The sequence below is a fragment of the Haemorhous mexicanus genome, chromosome 6 (genome assembly GCF_027477595.1).
Source record: "Haemorhous mexicanus isolate bHaeMex1 chromosome 6, bHaeMex1.pri, whole genome shotgun sequence".
NCBI classification, from domain to species: Eukaryota; Metazoa; Chordata; class Aves; order Passeriformes; family Fringillidae; genus Haemorhous; species Haemorhous mexicanus.
The window spans coordinates 32,643,779-32,661,264 of NC_082346.1; the positions used below are offsets into that span (position 1 = coordinate 32,643,779).

General features: G+C 36.8%; 1 protein-coding gene across 21 annotated transcripts in view; it reads right to left on the reverse strand.

The window, feature by feature from the left end:
- Positions 1-17,486, reverse strand: part of GPHN (gephyrin) — a 271,793-nt gene that overhangs the window by 42,632 nt on the left and 211,675 nt on the right. For all 21 annotated transcript variants that reach the window (XM_059849766.1, XM_059849764.1, XM_059849761.1 and 18 more), the window contains 2 exons: positions 7,306-7,348; positions 3,915-4,052 (listed from right to left, as the gene is read on the reverse strand). In XM_059849766.1, the coding sequence (XP_059705749.1) occupies positions 3,915-4,052; positions 7,306-7,348 (181 nt within the window). The remainder of the gene's footprint in view (positions 1-3,914; positions 4,053-7,305; positions 7,349-17,486) is intronic.

Genomic DNA, 17,486 nt, shown 5'->3' on the forward strand with positions numbered 1-17,486 from the left:
TTCATGCTGCATTGCTGAAGTAAGTATTGCCATGAAAATGCTGCTGAAACCTGTTAAAGCAACTAGAAAAGTACTTTTGTAATGGCCATTAATTTACCAGTGCAAACCTGCATATCAGTGATACACAACACAGAAGTTATTAGAAAGCTCACAGAAGCTTGTACATTTATACTGAGTAAAAGAATGCAGATGCAGACATTTAAATTATAGCACTGAAAAGGCAGCTATCAAAGGCCTAGTAAAAATATCCTTTGTTCATAGAGGCACAAAACCTCATACAAAAGTGATACTTCCAATTTTAGCAGGCATGTTGTGCCTTCATTTTGCTTCTTGTCTGCATGCAAAATCACACCAATTAGAGCAAAGTTGAACAGTATGTTCATGGCATACTGCCATGCAATATTTGAAAGGAATAAATGGCTAGCCAGTAATGGGAATGAGTTTCATTACAAGAAGAAAAATATAAGAATTACTTGCTGAAGCAGCCTTAGGCATTTAAAATGAAGCAAGTCAGCAACTAGAGGACAATCTTAACTACCTCCACACTCTCTTTTAAAAAAATATTCTAAAAATACATTTTGACCCTATTTTGATTAATTGTAATTCAGAAAGATGTTCTGAATTATTTTAATGCCATCAAACTGCCCCTTGTGATGCTCATAGCTTTCTGACACAAAATGGAGAACTACATTAAACTCACATTTCAAATGTGGGTATTTGCTAAGCTTAGGTGGTGAACCTGGTGCAGTTCCATGAGGAACTTTGATTTCTCTGGGGCACAGCAATAAGACATCCTGTTCTAGGAAGTGATGGATTTTGTAAATACTGCCCTGGTGGCACTTCAGTGTGATATGAAAAGTCAATGCTACCAAACCAATCAGTTAGGCTCTTGGACTAGACAAGAATAAATGTGCTGTTCTCTGGCTTAAGCTCATAAAATGTAGATTGCTTCTGCATTATAATTTTATTATCAATTAAACTTCTGCATCTTCTTAGTTTCAGAAGAATAATCGTAATCATGTTGTCTAAAATCTTAACCTTATGTGCCCACAGAGCTATACTCAGGTAACTGCATTTACTTGGAATAAAAGCCTAATTGGGGCTTCATACCAGATATTAATGACGGCAGGTGAGAAATATGCTTCAGATGCCTTGGGTTGATGACACTTCCTTAAAATGCTTTAGGACAGTCCATTTCTTTTAAACATGAAAGAGGTTAAATGATCTATATGGTCACTGAGCAACACACCAGCGTTCATGTTTCAAAAGATAACTTTAATAATCCTCTCCCTCATGTTAGGAGAGAATAGACAAATCTGTGAGACTACAGCCTACCTTGACTTAATCAAGAATAAAATCAGGACTGTACTGGGTATTTGTACAGAATAACATTCAGCAGCTTTATTTATGAGGATGAATGCTATGAAATAGGTTTAGTTTTAACTAAATCAGGTTAAATTAATTAGGCAATTAGCACTCTTAGAATTTTGCACATTTCACTTTCCTTGGAGAGAAACTGTGCTCCCGAAAGATGGTTTTGAGAAGCTCAGTTGTAATTCAAGACACAAAATCACAAAGAAAACAAACACAGCGCAATAGGGCTTTTCTAAACACAGTTTCAGACCTCCAGAACTAAATTTTTACAATTTTCTGAAATTTGATGTATATTAACAACAAAAAAGATGAACCTGTAACCAATTGATAAACTGGTTCTTAATTAATTGCATTCTTCAAAATTAATGTCTTTTATCCAACACAAAAGTGTGCACAAACACACACACACACACATATGCCTATACAAACAAGTCTATGTATTTGTCTGTATAACATTATTATCTTTAAGAAAATGTATTTCCATCTTGGGATTTGTATCTGTAGATTAAGATAATTGAATTTGCAGTATCAAAGACACAGACAGGTCCTGTAGGCTGTCTCTTACGGGATCAATCCTGAAATTTCATACTATGTACTTGGAAAATGTACAGTGCTAAATTAAGTGTATACTACTTAAAAAATAAATTGCAAGATAAAATTTTGCAATATAGTGCAAAAATATGAAGGAATTGTTGGTATAATCACGTGAACATTAAATCAAGAGTCTGTCTCTGAACCTGCTAATGTTACCATCAATCTCATGCTTGTGTTTTGGGTGAGAGGGAAGAGGGTCAAAACTAAGGCGACTCAGGAGACTCAGTTCATTACTTTTGAAAGAATAAGAGTGCCAGGAATAACAATACATACATTCTGGCTTAGAATCAAAACTTCTTCTATTCAAAGAAGAATAATAATCCAGTACCTTAAGTGTATCTGACATACCAAAATAAATACATGATGTGCTTATCAGGGGGGCAGACACCAGTCTTTCACTCTTTATTTGAGGAGTTCAGGGTTGCATACATAGCATTGATTTGGACTAAATGTACCCAACACTGCAGCTCATCATACTGCTCACAAAAGGCTGTCTTAGAAAAGACACTTAGCTGACATCTACCCAAAAAGGCCCAATAGTTATGCTCAGGCATTTATGCCTTAGTGCCTTCTAATCTGCACGCCATTATGAAAGTACAGGGTGTATTATGCATATTCCCTGTTGATCCAGTATTGGTGCTGTTCTGAATGCAGGATATGGAGCATTTTCTCAGAAATTCTGCTGCCAAGGCATAGAGGAACACTGAATTCTGCTTAGAGTCACTAAATGCACAGGTGTGATGTTGCATACAGTCTGCTAAATCAGTATGTCAAGGCTTCTGGTAGCGCAAAGATTTGGCAAAGAGCATGAAAACTTTGAACTTCCAAGCCAGAAGATAGAATATTCCATTCAGAAACCATTTGTACCTCTCCGCTGTCTAGCACACCAGTGTCCCAAATGTTTTTGCCTTTTGAGGTTTGTAGTTCCACAATCCCTTCACTCACCACGTTACTTCTAGACAATCTGGAAGAATCCCTGGAAGAGGTTTCTGCTTCCCTACCTAGTTTAGGTTTACTTGTCAGCATATTTCCTGTAATGGTTTTGTTATGTGCCAAGAACATTCTCCCAGATAATGTCTAGGCTTGATGTAAGGAATAGCAGAAGCTTAGGGAGGCACCTAATAGACATTATGAGTATAGTATTTCAGGAAGGAGGATAGTTTAGCCGAACAAACACGAGAGATGCTTTGCTAATTCCTTTCAGGGCCACTTCATCTATCCCTACTTATTCATGAGTATAGATACAGTCACAAAGTCTGATATTTTGCTCGCTGTTTGGTGCTTTTGAAGACAACCTCACTATATAAACCAAAACCAGTTACTCTTTAATTACAAAGTTTCGATAGATCAAACATTAAAAGGAAGTAATTTCAGAAAATGATCATGTAGTGTTAGAATAGAAAAGGAATTGTATTCATGAGAAGAAGAGGAAAATTCTGGAATGACTAGCAGGCTAACTAGAAACAGGAAAAAGAGACTAAGATGAACTGTTAAAGACATGGAAAAAAGTGATCTGGAATCAACAATCACTTTGCTTTGATCATTAATCTCAGATGGGAAAGGGGCTTAGTGAGAATCTGCCACAGTGAGACAACAGAAGGAACCAATCACAGTAAAGCTTTCAGCTACTTGGTATCTACAAAAGTCCACTGAGGCATGTTCAGGTTGAGTAGAATATGTTTACTGCATATAGTACAAACAGAAAGAAAATTAATTCATGTATTTTATTAGTGTTCCATTACAGACTCCTTCAGGGAGCACCACTGAGTTCAACTGACATTCCCCTGACTTTGAAAGGTTTCCCCTATTACAGGTATTTCCTAAAGCAGTTTTTCCTGGAGAAAAGCACTGTTTCAGATACCTCACAACATTAATAAAAGAGCAGGAAGGTTGCCAAATAGGGAAGTAATTGCCCTCATGCTCACGAAGAATCCAATTTACTATACCTCTGTAATTGATGATTTCTGTTCCAAGCACTGGGGTCATCTCCAGAACTGTGATGAAGGCCTTGTCCATAGATGTCAATGGGAATGGAGACATGCGATGTCTTCTTGCTACCTTGGTAATGTCAACAGCACTGTGACCTGCAATGAGAAAGAGCAAATTCATGTGGGCTACAGTGAGCAGATTGCTGTAGCGATGTTCATTTAAACCATTTTACTGAAACTAATCAGCACTTTGGAGCAAATTAAATTAGTTAGTTATCACTATTGAGCTTTCATGTCTGACCCTGGGAAGACACTGTATTCAACTAGAATCAAGAGAATGTATATCCTTATCTGTAGTGAGGAACATACCAGAAGTCTGATGAGCATGAAAAGATTGGTTCATGTACAAGAGAAGCCCTTCCAGGTAATGCAGTATTTTACACTGAGGATGATAATCTGAGACTAATTCAGTTCTATGAACTCAGGACAATTCACTCCATTCTGTTCTGCACAAACACATCTCAACATGCTCTGTGCTGTGCACAGATAAAGCACAACAATGGACACTGTGCCTGTGAGCCTACCATCCAAGAGTGAGATGGGACTCCAAAGGTTTGAAAGGAAGAGAGAGAGAGAGCACAATGAAATCACTGGGCAGTCAAGGCAGCAGACAGTGTCTCCAGCTAGTGGGCATCCTACCATGGTCAAGATTTTGTTGTCACCATAGCAAAGTGTTGTTTAAATGTATGATTGGAGTGAAGGCAGTAGGACAGCCTAAGAAAGCTTGCTTTTCCCAAGTGAGAGGGACAGGTAGGGAGAAAATATGACAGAAGTTGTTTGAAAATGAAACCAACAGTGTGTTTGATTTCATGATACTTACTGAGAGATTAAACAAAGGGACAACAAGCTCTGAAGGATTTTGGAAATGAAGACAAGCAACTGAAGAGAGAGCTATTGCAGGAATACACGAACAAGAGCAACAGATATAAACTGAAAGATTCAGACAATTACAATTGCAGAGTATCCTGAAAGGATTCACGTAGAACAAGAAGGTATTTATGAGAGCCAAAGTGGAAGATGTTCTATATGTGATATGTAATGATATTCTTAAGTAACATAAATTACAGTACAGAAAGCATTAAATAATAAAAACAAATTTTTAATGACATGATTTTGCTTTGCAGTCACTACATAAATATCTCATTTGTTGCTGCACATGCCTTCAGATTCTGAAAAAAAACCACATTATTGCTTCAAGTGTAGTCTTCTAATAAAAAGCAAGTAAAAAAATAGCACAACAATCATGCAGTCTAAGTCCCTCCTTCAGAAGAGAAGGTTTCTTAATTAATCTATATATACTATACTTGTTCAGCACTAACACATGCTTACCTTTTCATGGGAGACATTGCTCACTAATTATTTTTTGCTTTTAACAGAGTAACTACCTTTCAGAGGAAGAAGTAGAGACAAGTAAAACTGCCCACTTAATTCTTCCAGGAATGATTCTGGAAGGAATTCTCTGAACACTCTCTTTGTACGTATTTAGAAGATAGCATGATGACAAAAGCAGGCACTGTGAATTTGTCAAGCACATATAATTTTTAATTGACTTAATTATTTTCCTTAAGATAGCAGCTGGCATTTTGAAGAAGAGAGAAACAGCTGATGAGACATTTTCTAACTATATTAAGACTTTGCAAACTCAAACCAAACTTTTTCATAAGAAAATTATGGACAAACGATCCAAATTAAACTATTGTAAGACAAAAGTGTAGCATGGAAAAACTGCACTGCTGGTTTTACCAACGGGGATCTCCCTAGCGAGCTCACATTTCCAGTTATAGTGCCTGGTTTTTGTTGAAAACCTCATTAAAGAGGAAAAGGAAAGCATTTGTGAAATACAGTCAAACTTCCCACACCCGCCTCTGCATGGAGAAAGAAACCCTGCTTTAGTAGCACTGTAATTCCTGAAGGTCCAGCAGATTCCACACAATACATGCTAAAAACATTTTCCTGCTGCTTAAAGTTGGAAAATATGAAGGAAAATGCTAAGAAAAAACATGTCACAGCAATGAAAGCTGAGGGAATTGTGTGGCAGTGAACAACCTTTATGCTCTTGCCACTAGATGCTTTTACTGCTTCTAGCAGTAATTTCACTGCTACTTAAAACTCACTGTTAGCTACTTCAGAAACTGACATTTCACCTCTTTAAACCTTAAAAAGTGATAGAATTCACAGGTTTTGAATGCTTTGACTGGTCCCCAGAGAACAACCTTCAGATTTGCTAGTCTGTCCCTAATGCATGTTATTTTCTTAAGTCAAAGGTTCTGTTACAATCTTCTGAGAAATGCATTCTCCAACACAGACTTTTTGGAAATAGTTAAAATTCCCTAATCTCTGACATCTTTTTTCCAACACCAAAAGTAACACCCATTATTTCTGCAAGAAAATAGAGCCCCTTTAGGTTTAACAATAGCATGAATAGCCTTTATGAAGGAAGAAAGATGCTGGTGTATCTACTACTTTCTCTCTCCCATTTCTTCCTACAAACAAATGCTAACACTTCTATTAGAGGTATCAAAGATTTAAATAGACCCAGAGACAAACAAAGGATTTTCTTAAATTGTAAAACTACTAAATGGTACTTTAATTACAAGCAAATGACATTAAACAACTCCTCAGACTTCACCAAGTTATCTTTGACTAATGTGAAATGTCAGATAGCTCTAAAAATAACTACTTACACTTAGCTGCACTTTGTACAACAAAATAATCCTCTAGCTTTGAAGCAGCTAATTCAATTGGTTGCATAAGGTAGAAAATTCTTGACAGCCTGCTCTTTTACCACCAAAATAACTTCCTAGTCCTGTCATTATACATATACACACACATATGGTGGATCAAATTTTAGACTAGAAAAGATTCCCATAACACAAAGAAAAAGAATTGTGCAAATTAAACTAGACATCATTTGGATCAAATGTGAACTCTCAACCTTTGCACTTTTTGGTTTGGTTCTATGTAATCCAACATTCAAATTCATGTTCAAGTATGAAAATAAAAATAATGTACATTCAAGTGGAGAATCTCCATTTTCATTGTCTTTGAGTGTTAATTCTTGCCTATAAAACCTGCACACACATGATCATTTACAACAAAACATCAAAAACAAGACAGAACTCCATGTCATTAGAAATACAACTTGCAAGAATAAATTAAAAGGTGACTTTCCATTAATACATGAACACTATGAGCTATTTGGAGTTTTACCTTTAGACTGGAATTCACTGTCTTAAGCTACTAAATTTCTGCTGCAAACCCACTTAGTCCCACCTCTGATCTGACTATCATTTGCTGTCTTCTGAGCACTCCTAGTTTCTCAATAGAGCTGAGAAGTTTCTGCACTTACTTGCTCTGAGGATGTTCTCCTTGCTGCTGCACCTAGACTGGACCTGCAGAGAGAGCACAGAGCCTATGAGCTACAGAAGTTAACAAGAATGCAAAATACAGAGATAAAATGGGCAAGCTCCTGGGATCTAAGACAGAGGCTATACATATTTTCAGCAACATTCTTAAATATTTTGCATGAGATAAGTATATTTAAGCAGAAGGGTATATTTAAGCTGATGGTCAGAATCTGATACAAGAAATTTGATTCCACACCCCTCCCATAAGAAACAAGATGGCCTAAGGACAGTAAGTGAGAAAAATCAAAGAACAGTGCTTAAAATTATGTGTTAAGCATCAGTTTTCAACAGAAAATCCACATTTTCTTATACAGCTGTAATTACAGTAGCTCTGAAGCAAGGTCCTGTTTGATGATTAGACAGAATACTAACAAAAGTATATGACCTGATTTAAAATTCTATTGCTAATATTTTCAGGTATTGAGAGTTTAAAATATTTAGTTTCAATTATGTTGATTCTGAAAATGTTTAATAAGAAATCTTCACAATTGTATAGGCAACACACAACTGTCTAAATGGCTCCTGGATGGAGCTGATAAATTTTCTGTGCTGTTCCTATTTGGTTAAAAGAAATGCTATGTTCACTATGAATTTTGTAGTGGAATTCTATTTTAAACTGTGTGAGAATGACATGGTTTCTCAACAACCCCTCTTCCTTGATGCTTATCTACCACTGTGCTATTCCAGACAGATTGGTCTGACTACAGGGAAATTGGGCAATTCACATTGTTCTAATATTCTAGTAACACTGGATATTTTCAATCCTGTTTACTATGCAGATTTAAAAGAGATTTTTTTTTTTTTTTAAAGAGTATCAGCCCTGTAAACACAACACAGTTTAAACTTTTATTTCTTCTCAGGTTTGGAAAGATCGCACCATGTACTATAACCTTGAAGTTGCAAGTTTTCAGATGGACTACTGTCAGGCCAGATGACTGAACTGGTAGCACTTGAATAGAAAGCATTTTGTGTGGACAAAACCCCAGCTAAAATGAACTTCACAGGAAGACAAACCTCTGAGATAGTAAGAACTGAATCCTTCTCTTTTTTACTTTATTGACAAAGGTCTTTTAAATTTCAATGAGAATACTAATAAAGTAAAAGTGTGTACATGTAGTGAAAGACGTGGAATAGCACAGGTGATGCTGAGGGTGTAATTTCCCAGCAGAACATCTGTCTCTGCTGCAAAAGCAAAGGAGTGAATTCAGATTATCTGTCAGACCTCACTCTGGACTTGCAGTCACAGAAAAACTGCCTAGAAAGTGAATATGTATTATCTAACAATTGATGAAGAATGATAAACCCCCAACCCCTCAAAAGCTGTCTTCAGAAAGGAACAACCATTTAAGGCTGAAACAAATGGTGCCCCAGCTTCTAAACCTCTTTCTTCTGTTCCACAGCAGCTTGCCCCAGATAGATAGTCACATAAAAAAGTTGGATTCTACAGCGCAACACAATCTACTCATTGTAATGGAATAACTTATGGAAAGTAATGTTGCAACTTAGAGTGGGTTATGGAGTCCTTCCCTGAAAAAAACCCTTGTTTAACAAAAACAAACAGAAAAAACCCACACCCTCCCCACTTCCCACCAAAAATACTATACAAGAAAACTGCGAACAAAATATGAATGATGCCCAAATTTGGCCCAGAGTTGTTTTACCAAATTTCAAAGGCATAAAATGAACTCTCTTTGGAAGAAGTAAATATTTACCTATAATTTACCAAAGGACAATTCTGGGCCAAAAAGGTGGTATAATGGCAGGAAAGAAAACACAAAAGAAAGAGAAGCACAGTTTGAGAGGGAGAGAGAAGCAGGATGGATGTGGCAAGGCAGAAGATGGTGTATGCAAAAGGAGACATGGGCCTATGTGTGTAAGACTACTGTTTAAAATGGAAGAGGCTCTCTTATTTCTCACTGAAAAACATGAAAAGAGAAAATGAAGAATGGACCTGCTGCAAAATAACCAAGCGATTCAGCAACTGTGGAATGAAATTCAGTGAGATAACACAGTCCTAAAGAAAAAGGCAAAAAACCAAAAATACAAAACACAAACATTTGAAACAATCTACTAAAACAAACTAAGTAAAATATGTGATCCAAAGGACACAGATAAAAGCTACTAGAGAAGGAGGAAAAATGTTAGCAGACAAAGACAGTGCTAAAGAAGTAAAATGGAAGTCAAGAGAGAGTCTTTCAACAAAGTGGAGGAACAGAAGGAGCCCAAACCCATAGCGCAAAGCAATGTTTGCGAATGGAAAACAGCTCCTTTGAGCAGTAATAGTTACTCTCGAGTTGTAGCCTCTATTCCTCCTCAGTTCATCTTTAAGCCCTTCCAACCTATAGTGGAGCTAGTGTATGGACAAAAACAAGAGATTTATAATGAACAGAGCAGCTGAGATTTGCAGATCAAATCTTCTAATATAAAAAACGTGCTGACAAAGTTTTGCTCTTAAAATGTCCAAATGACAATGGTAACAAAAGACAGCTGGCTTCACATACAGCCTCTCACAGGTCATTTTTTTAATTCTGTGCACACAGAGGACTTCATATTTACTTTTTGATTTCTTACACCCAGCCTAAAGTTTCCATGTTATCACTCACCTGATGGGCAACATATGCAGTATGAGAAATAATTTGCTTCCCACAAATTTTAAAAGCAGCTGTGGAAGAGGAATCCATGATAATAAAATAAAAGGCTTGATCAGCTAGACTTGATCGTTTCCCAACCTATGCTCACAGCTGCAGAATACAAACCATGTTTTAACATAACTGACATCAAAATTAATTATTACATAATACTTCTATTTAATATGAATTGCACATTCTTATCCTCAATGTTATTTTTAATCAAAACTCCAGTAAAATGATTTTTAATAAAACCCACCAGTTCCCTAACACATACAGTTTTGGCAGCAATGGAGCTTTTTTTGGGGTCATGTGCTTTAAGTGCCTTTAAAAATATTCATTATTTGTATGTTTTACTACTTTGTTATTTGTGACATTTACAAAAAAAAAAAAATCTGTATTCTTTTCACAGCTATTGTTAACTGAGGAATCCATGCTACATTGCATATAGTACCATGACTGACTAGGGAGAGTTATTGTTAGGAGAATTTACTGTAATTCTTCTCATTCACAGGTAGTTACAGAAATAACAACCTGTGGCTGTCTTTTCTTTCACAGGGAAAGTATAGGCTTATTGTTTGTCCATTCTACAGCCTCTTGGCTCACAATCTATCTTGGCAGAAGATACATCGGGCTACCAGCCAGTACCATTCCCCTGCATAGTTCAGACAGAATGTAAGCAAACCCAAAGCATTCAGTTCACATTACTCTGTATTTTAAACAAATTGGATTTTATGTTCTTGAAAATGTAATTTCATCATGCTGGAATGCAGAGTAAGCTTTCTTCCATAAGCTGAAGTAGTAAATAGAATGCAAAATACAGTACTCAAAAATAAAGAAAGGGAATGGTAAAAATAAAGAGTCCTGCTGACAACTTTTATCAATCAGTCATGACTGGTCTGAAAAAAAACCCCAAACAGTGGCTGTACTAAATTGGATTAATTTAAATTTACATAATATGTTTTGCTGCAAATGAAAATCAGTCTAAATTTTTTTTTTCAAGAAAAATAGAAAAAGACACAAAGAAAAGTTCATGCTACGAGTGAAAAATTCATGTGAAAAATAATGAAAAAAGAAAACTGAGAAACCCTTTAACACTCTAACATGACTGTTAGGAATTGTTAGAGAAATTACTTACCTTTTTAAAGTCATAACAAGATTAGCACAGAGTATTAAGTCAGCTCTTCATTATGGGAGGTACAATTAAAAGCCATTGGTTATAATAAAACAAATTGCTAGACAAAGGTGAAGAGTTTCCAGCCCAATATGAAAAGCTAACTCTTACGGGAGTACATTTTAACTCAATACTACAACATGAAGAACAATTCAGAACAACGACATCGAAACACGAGTTACCACCAACAGAAAGAGCCCATTTCTCAGGAATACAGAGCCTGCAGGAGGCTGACCCATAACCTTCAGCACTTATGGGGAAGCACATTGCTCCACTCTGAGGAAAGCATGCAGAATGTGGAACCACCAGCAGAAACCCAAACATCGGCAGACACAGAGGACTAAGGTACAGCAGCGGGAATGAGCTTGCCAAGCTGTAATGAAGGAAGCAGGGTAAGCAAAGCACAGCAGCTGTTCACAACTTCAGAACTGCATTCTCACTCTCCCAAGCACCAGGCAGGCCTGTTCATGAGGTATTGCACCTACTGCACTTTCTGCTGGTGAGAAAGTGCATAACTCATGCAGCCTTTCCTTAAAACTTCATCAGCTTTAGGAAGACAACCTATCTGCTGGGATGTGGGAAAGTATGCTGCTGCTGCTTTTGTTCTGCATCTGATTTATTAGTAATTTCATGACCCGAGTTCTATGCAATATACATTGTGCACGTGCCATTTGAATGGTCTCTGCAATATTTGCCTGCTTTAAACAGATTTCAAATCACACATGATCTGATTTATAACTGTACAGGTTTGCACAGCATCTTCTGCCTAAAATATCCTCTATCCTCTAAGAGTGCAACGTACATTATTCACTGTCTTGAAATAACAGAAAAGAGAAAACTAAACCATGAATAACAATGTCTGAAGCTGCTCTGATAATACTTATAAAAACTGATTTTGGCATGTTATTCTAAGCAATATCCATAAGGTTAAACTAGGAGCAAATAAAAAATGCAATGAAATACATTTTTGATTTCACTAAAAAAACTGTGTTAAATCTATCCTGATTTAACAGGATTAATCTATTATTATCTCTGTTCTCTGAAGAACAGAGAGTATAGCTTTGATTGAATTAATATGGAATATAAAAATGAAGTTGTTAAAAAAACATGCACAAGAATGTCTTGGGTTGGAAGGCACCTTAAAGATTGTCTAGTTCAAAAAAACAAAAGTGCATCTGGAATTGTGTATATCACAAAACATTCAATAAAGTATGTGAGGATTAAAAAATCCTATAGCAACATGCAATCTTCCAATTTCAGGAATGAATTATTATTCAAACAACACTTTTATATTGAACTGAAAACACAAGGTCTTAGGAGAATTCTTTATGGCCATCTGAATTAGGACAAAAGTCAGTTCAAACCAACAGAATAATTTTTTCCTATTATACTGAGACTACGTCTGAAATGGAAAGAAAAGTGAGCACAAGGAATTTGATAGCAGCAGACATTACTCATTAACACAATTTTTAGTGTTCTGCTTGGTAGACTGGACACTGAACAAAAGTCAGTTTTAAATCTTGAATATGTCACTGTCTTCATCCATACATTACTGAGCTCTCTTTTCTGAGTTTTTTTTCTAATCACCTACACTTCATATACAGTTTTATTGAATTTTGATAATTGTTTCCCAGCAGACTATGAACACACATATGGAATTCTATGGTCAGATTAGGGCTCATCCTAACTACTATTCAAGCAGGACAGGGCAAGGGTATTGATAAATACACCGTAGAAACATAAGGGCTGAAGTGGTTCCTTTTACAGCAGCAGTATTCAAAAAAAAGGTATTATCCAATATTTCAAACAATATGGAATGAAAAGGCAAAGAGCAGTTTCCTTAGATTAGTCACCTCTCAACAGAAATTGACATCGTCCTGGAGAGGTAAAATCAACACATTTATTTATCCTAGAAGAAGATTCAGAGAAATCTAACACACCAACTAAAATTGCAAGCTGAACACCTCGCAATAAGAAGACAGGAAGAACTGTGATAAATACAGCAAAAAAATGAGACAAAATAGCAAACCACAGTAAGCTAACAGGAAAGCCAACTGGCTACTACAAACTGGCAATATAGTTGAGAATTAAAAGAAGCAAAGAGGGATTTCATCTCTTCAGAGCACTTTTAATGAAATGTTTACCTTAGTATGAAAAAAAAAAAATGAGCTGCATTTCGTGTTCTTAAGAGGGGACTGCATACAGGTAATGCTGTATGAGTAACACTGGAAAGATGGCACATTTCAGTGATATTTTAGGGGTGGTTCAGAGCTTATTCAAGATCACACTGCTTTTTGTTCAGAGAAGTTGCATTAACTATAATACCCAAATACGAAGAGATCAGGTATCTTGTATAAGCTAAAGCCCATATTAATTCAAGTCATAAACATTATTGCCAAATTTGTTCACAAACTCCACTGGGTATTTCTGACCTGTGCTATCAAAATTCAGGTGGGATGTGTAAGACACAAGAAATTTCTAGAAATGCTGCACTTGAAAAAAATGAAACATTCTACTACTTGTGTTACTAACTGTGAGCAAAATCTTTTATTGTTTGAATGAAAATCTTGAACATTCTCCAAATGCCCTGGAAATAGTCTCCAGTTTGAGAAGTAGATAGTGTAAACAAAGGCAAAGAGAATAAGATGTATTTTCTAAGAGGTTTGAGGACAAAAAAAAATCCTGTTATCCTTGTTGTTTGCCACAGAAATGGTATTTACCTGCCTATTGTCACATAATTTCACACCCTGGCAATTTGACTGACAAACCACCTAGCCTTATGAGTATGCATTAGATGTCTGAGTTTTATCCTGTCGGACCAGCTTGAACTCCTTGTCCCAGATTAACCAAATTTTAAAGCTGTTTTCAATCAGACACATGAGTGATGTATAGAAATTCTTGTCTTCAAGCACACCATAAATTACCCCCTCACACTTGACTAGTATGGCTGACATTTAAAAAAGCTTCAGTTCTATTACAAGTATTTTGCTTTTCAAGGAAATTTCAATTATTTTCACATTTTTATTTATTTACCCAGCAACAGTCGATTTCAATTCAGCATTAAACAGTGAAATATCAACATTACTGCAAAAAAATGGGAACTACTTTTATTGAATTGCATGAACCTTAAAATAAAATTTTAAAATAGATTCTTTATTCAAATGTAGTCAAGTAAAATTGGCAAGTTTAAGTGAAACATTTAGGGCAGATCAATGTTATGTGGGCAACTCATTTTTTGTTTGACACAAAGGCATCATAATTTCATCATAATTATTTTCAGCAGGGTTTCTGCATAAGACAGGGCTACTTCATTTTAATCTCCCTGCTCAAAGATTAGTTTCATGTTTTACTTACTAAACGTTATTCAAACTGTCTGCTAAATGGGTAATTATTTAATTCTGTAAAAATTTCTCTGTTTGGCTTGGTTCTACTAAACAAAACCTTATAATACACACAAAGGAATTTATTTTTGCAAAATCTTTGTGAAGCAGAGGGATGAGCTGATTTTAGAAATGGGAAACTGAGACCCAGAGTCATCTAGAGTAAATTTAACCTAACATGCCTACAGTTGACTTGCAGAGATTAGATCCTCAGTTGCCATTTATTTCAACTGCATTTGGAATGCCCAGTATAGAATGAGAGAATGGTTTGCATTGGAAAGGACCTCAAAGGTGGGTCAGTCCCAACACCCTGCCATGGGCAGGGATACCTTCCAGTAGACCAGGTTGCCCAGAGCCCCATCCTGCTTTGCACACTTCCAGGGATGGGGCAACAACAACTTCTCTGGACAACCTGTTCTGCTGCCTTACCACCCTAACATCTCATGTGAACCTGCCCTCTTTCAACTGAAAGCATTTTCCCTCATCACATCCCTACATGCCATTGTAAATAATCTCTTTTCAGCTCTCTTGCGGTCCCCTTCAGGTACTGAAAGGCTACAGAGGTCTTTCTGGAGCCTTCTGCTCTCCAGGCTGGACAGCCCCAACTCTTTTAGCCTGTCTTCACAGGACACATGCTCCAGCCATGGAACCATCTCATGGCCCTCCTCTGGACTCACTCCAACAGGTCCATGTCCTTCCCGTGCTGGGATCCCTGAGCACATGGGATCTCTGCACCAGAGCAGAGGTGCAGAATCCCCTTCCTCACCCTGCTGCCCACACTTCCTTGGATGCAGCCCAGGATACAACTGGCTTTCTAAGCTGGGAGTGCACACTGCCAGCGTGGCCTGACATGAAAATCACACAATATGTGTCTCAAGAATGTCACACAGAAAATAGGTACTCCTGAAAGTGGTGCAAGATGTTTTTCCAGCAAGAAAAATTAAGTCAGCACTAATGTGGAGACAGAAAGTGTGACAGAGGCTTCCTTGGCACCCATTCAGACCTTCCTGTGACAGAACTGCGCCTCCTGCTCCACAGGGAGCAGAGATGGAGTCACCATTCACCACAACTGCTACTGCTGGGAAATACAATTCCATTTTCTTAGTTATTGTCAATATCTGAATAAATGTTGGTGAGGAACTGGTAGAAGCGTGTTTGGAATTTTACTGCTTCTTCTTCTATCTGCTTCTAGGGCTATGGCCTCCATCCCTTTGATCCACGGTCTGTGGAGTGAAAAAGCATCTCCCCCCTGAAGTTTGAATGAGTCTGACTCACACTTGTAGGCTAACAAAGCTTACAATAGCCATTTCATGCTTGCAATCTGATCTTCCTGGGAGCTGACCACACTGGTAATACTCCTTGTATTTCTACATTAAAGGAACATGAACACATGTACACAGGAACAAAGCAATCAAAACTTATAAAACCTGTTCTGTGACTTTGTGGCTTCAAAAGCCACCAATCAAAAGAGCAGTGCCCAAAGAGTCAGCTAAAGCCACCACCCAATTTTTTACATTTTTTAAAGCATCTTTAAGGTAATTTTCACTTTTTTCTTGTTGGTGTTTACCAGAAATTTTGCTTGGAGATTTTTATAGTTATTATCATTCTAAAGTGAATGGTTGGACTACTTTTTTAACTATATGAGCAGGAACAAAACATGTTTCCCCATGTAGTATAACTTCTGTACTAGCATAACTTCAAAGAAGGTGATTTTAGTTAATATTTTTATTTGAGCTAGGAAGATTAAATTTGAAGGGCTTCAAGTACAAGAGCCAAAACTAGTAAAATCAGGGTAACAATAATCTTATATCTGGTGTATATTCAGTCAAAACCTCAGACTTGTACACTTTAAAGTATAAAAATAAATTAAGCACTCTAAAGTTTAAGATTCAAACTAGGGAACAACAACTGTAAGAAAAATAAATCTTCATTTCATGAATCCATCTGAATAGTAAATATCAGACAGGGAACTTGCTGTATGAATAGCCAGATTTCTGCCTTTGAGTAGAAATACAGACTTTATTCCTCTGAGGAGAATCCTTAAAGTGAAATCAGAATGGTCATGGATGAACAACATGAAGATTTCAGAGTGTTCTAAGCTACAGAAAAGAGAGGCTGGAACTAAACAAATGTTGCACTAAAAAATATTGTTAAAGCCAAGTCAGAAATTATTTTTGAAAGTAACCAGAACTGCAAATGAAGAGAGGGGATTTGCATTTCTGATTTTGCTTTGAGCCTCAAAGGCTCAACAGGATAAGATTCCTTTAGTGTTGTCTTGAATTTGGCAGTCTGGATTGCAAGATCCAGCACAACAGCAATCACCACAGCAGATATGCACCTGAGAACACAATAATAATTGGGCTGGCCTTGTAGCAGCACTGGATTTCGGAAACTCAAAGATGAGAAAGTGAAATAGAAAATACTGTGAATAAGGACATTCATTCTGCCCTCCAGTTCTTAAAAAAACCCCAACTTTATGGCAAGAATGCTTAGGAAAAAAAAGATGTTTCCATGTTAAAAGCAGCATTTGAAAGAGGGAAAAACAGGAAGATAACTTAGGGAGCCCTCGTAGGAACCCACTGACATTTGAGCTGTGCATTACTGATACTGACACTGCTGTGAATGTCTAACTTGATTTCCATGTATTTAAACAGACTGCCCACTAGAGAAACATGCAAATTAAATCACGTGCATGGCATTTTACATCCGCAATTTCTCCAAAAGCCTTAACAGCAGTAGAAGATTTCCTCTACCTTAATTCATTGCTATTTCGGACTTTAGACTAATTTTTTAAAAGATTCTATTACGGAAGATTCTAACTCTTCAGAGTTAGATTGTTTTGGGAGCTGGAGCTAGAGAACAGTTGCACTAAGTGCTATTACTAGAGAAACACAATGCAAAATAATGTCTGGCTTCTCAAACAAGTTGATTTAAGTAGTGAG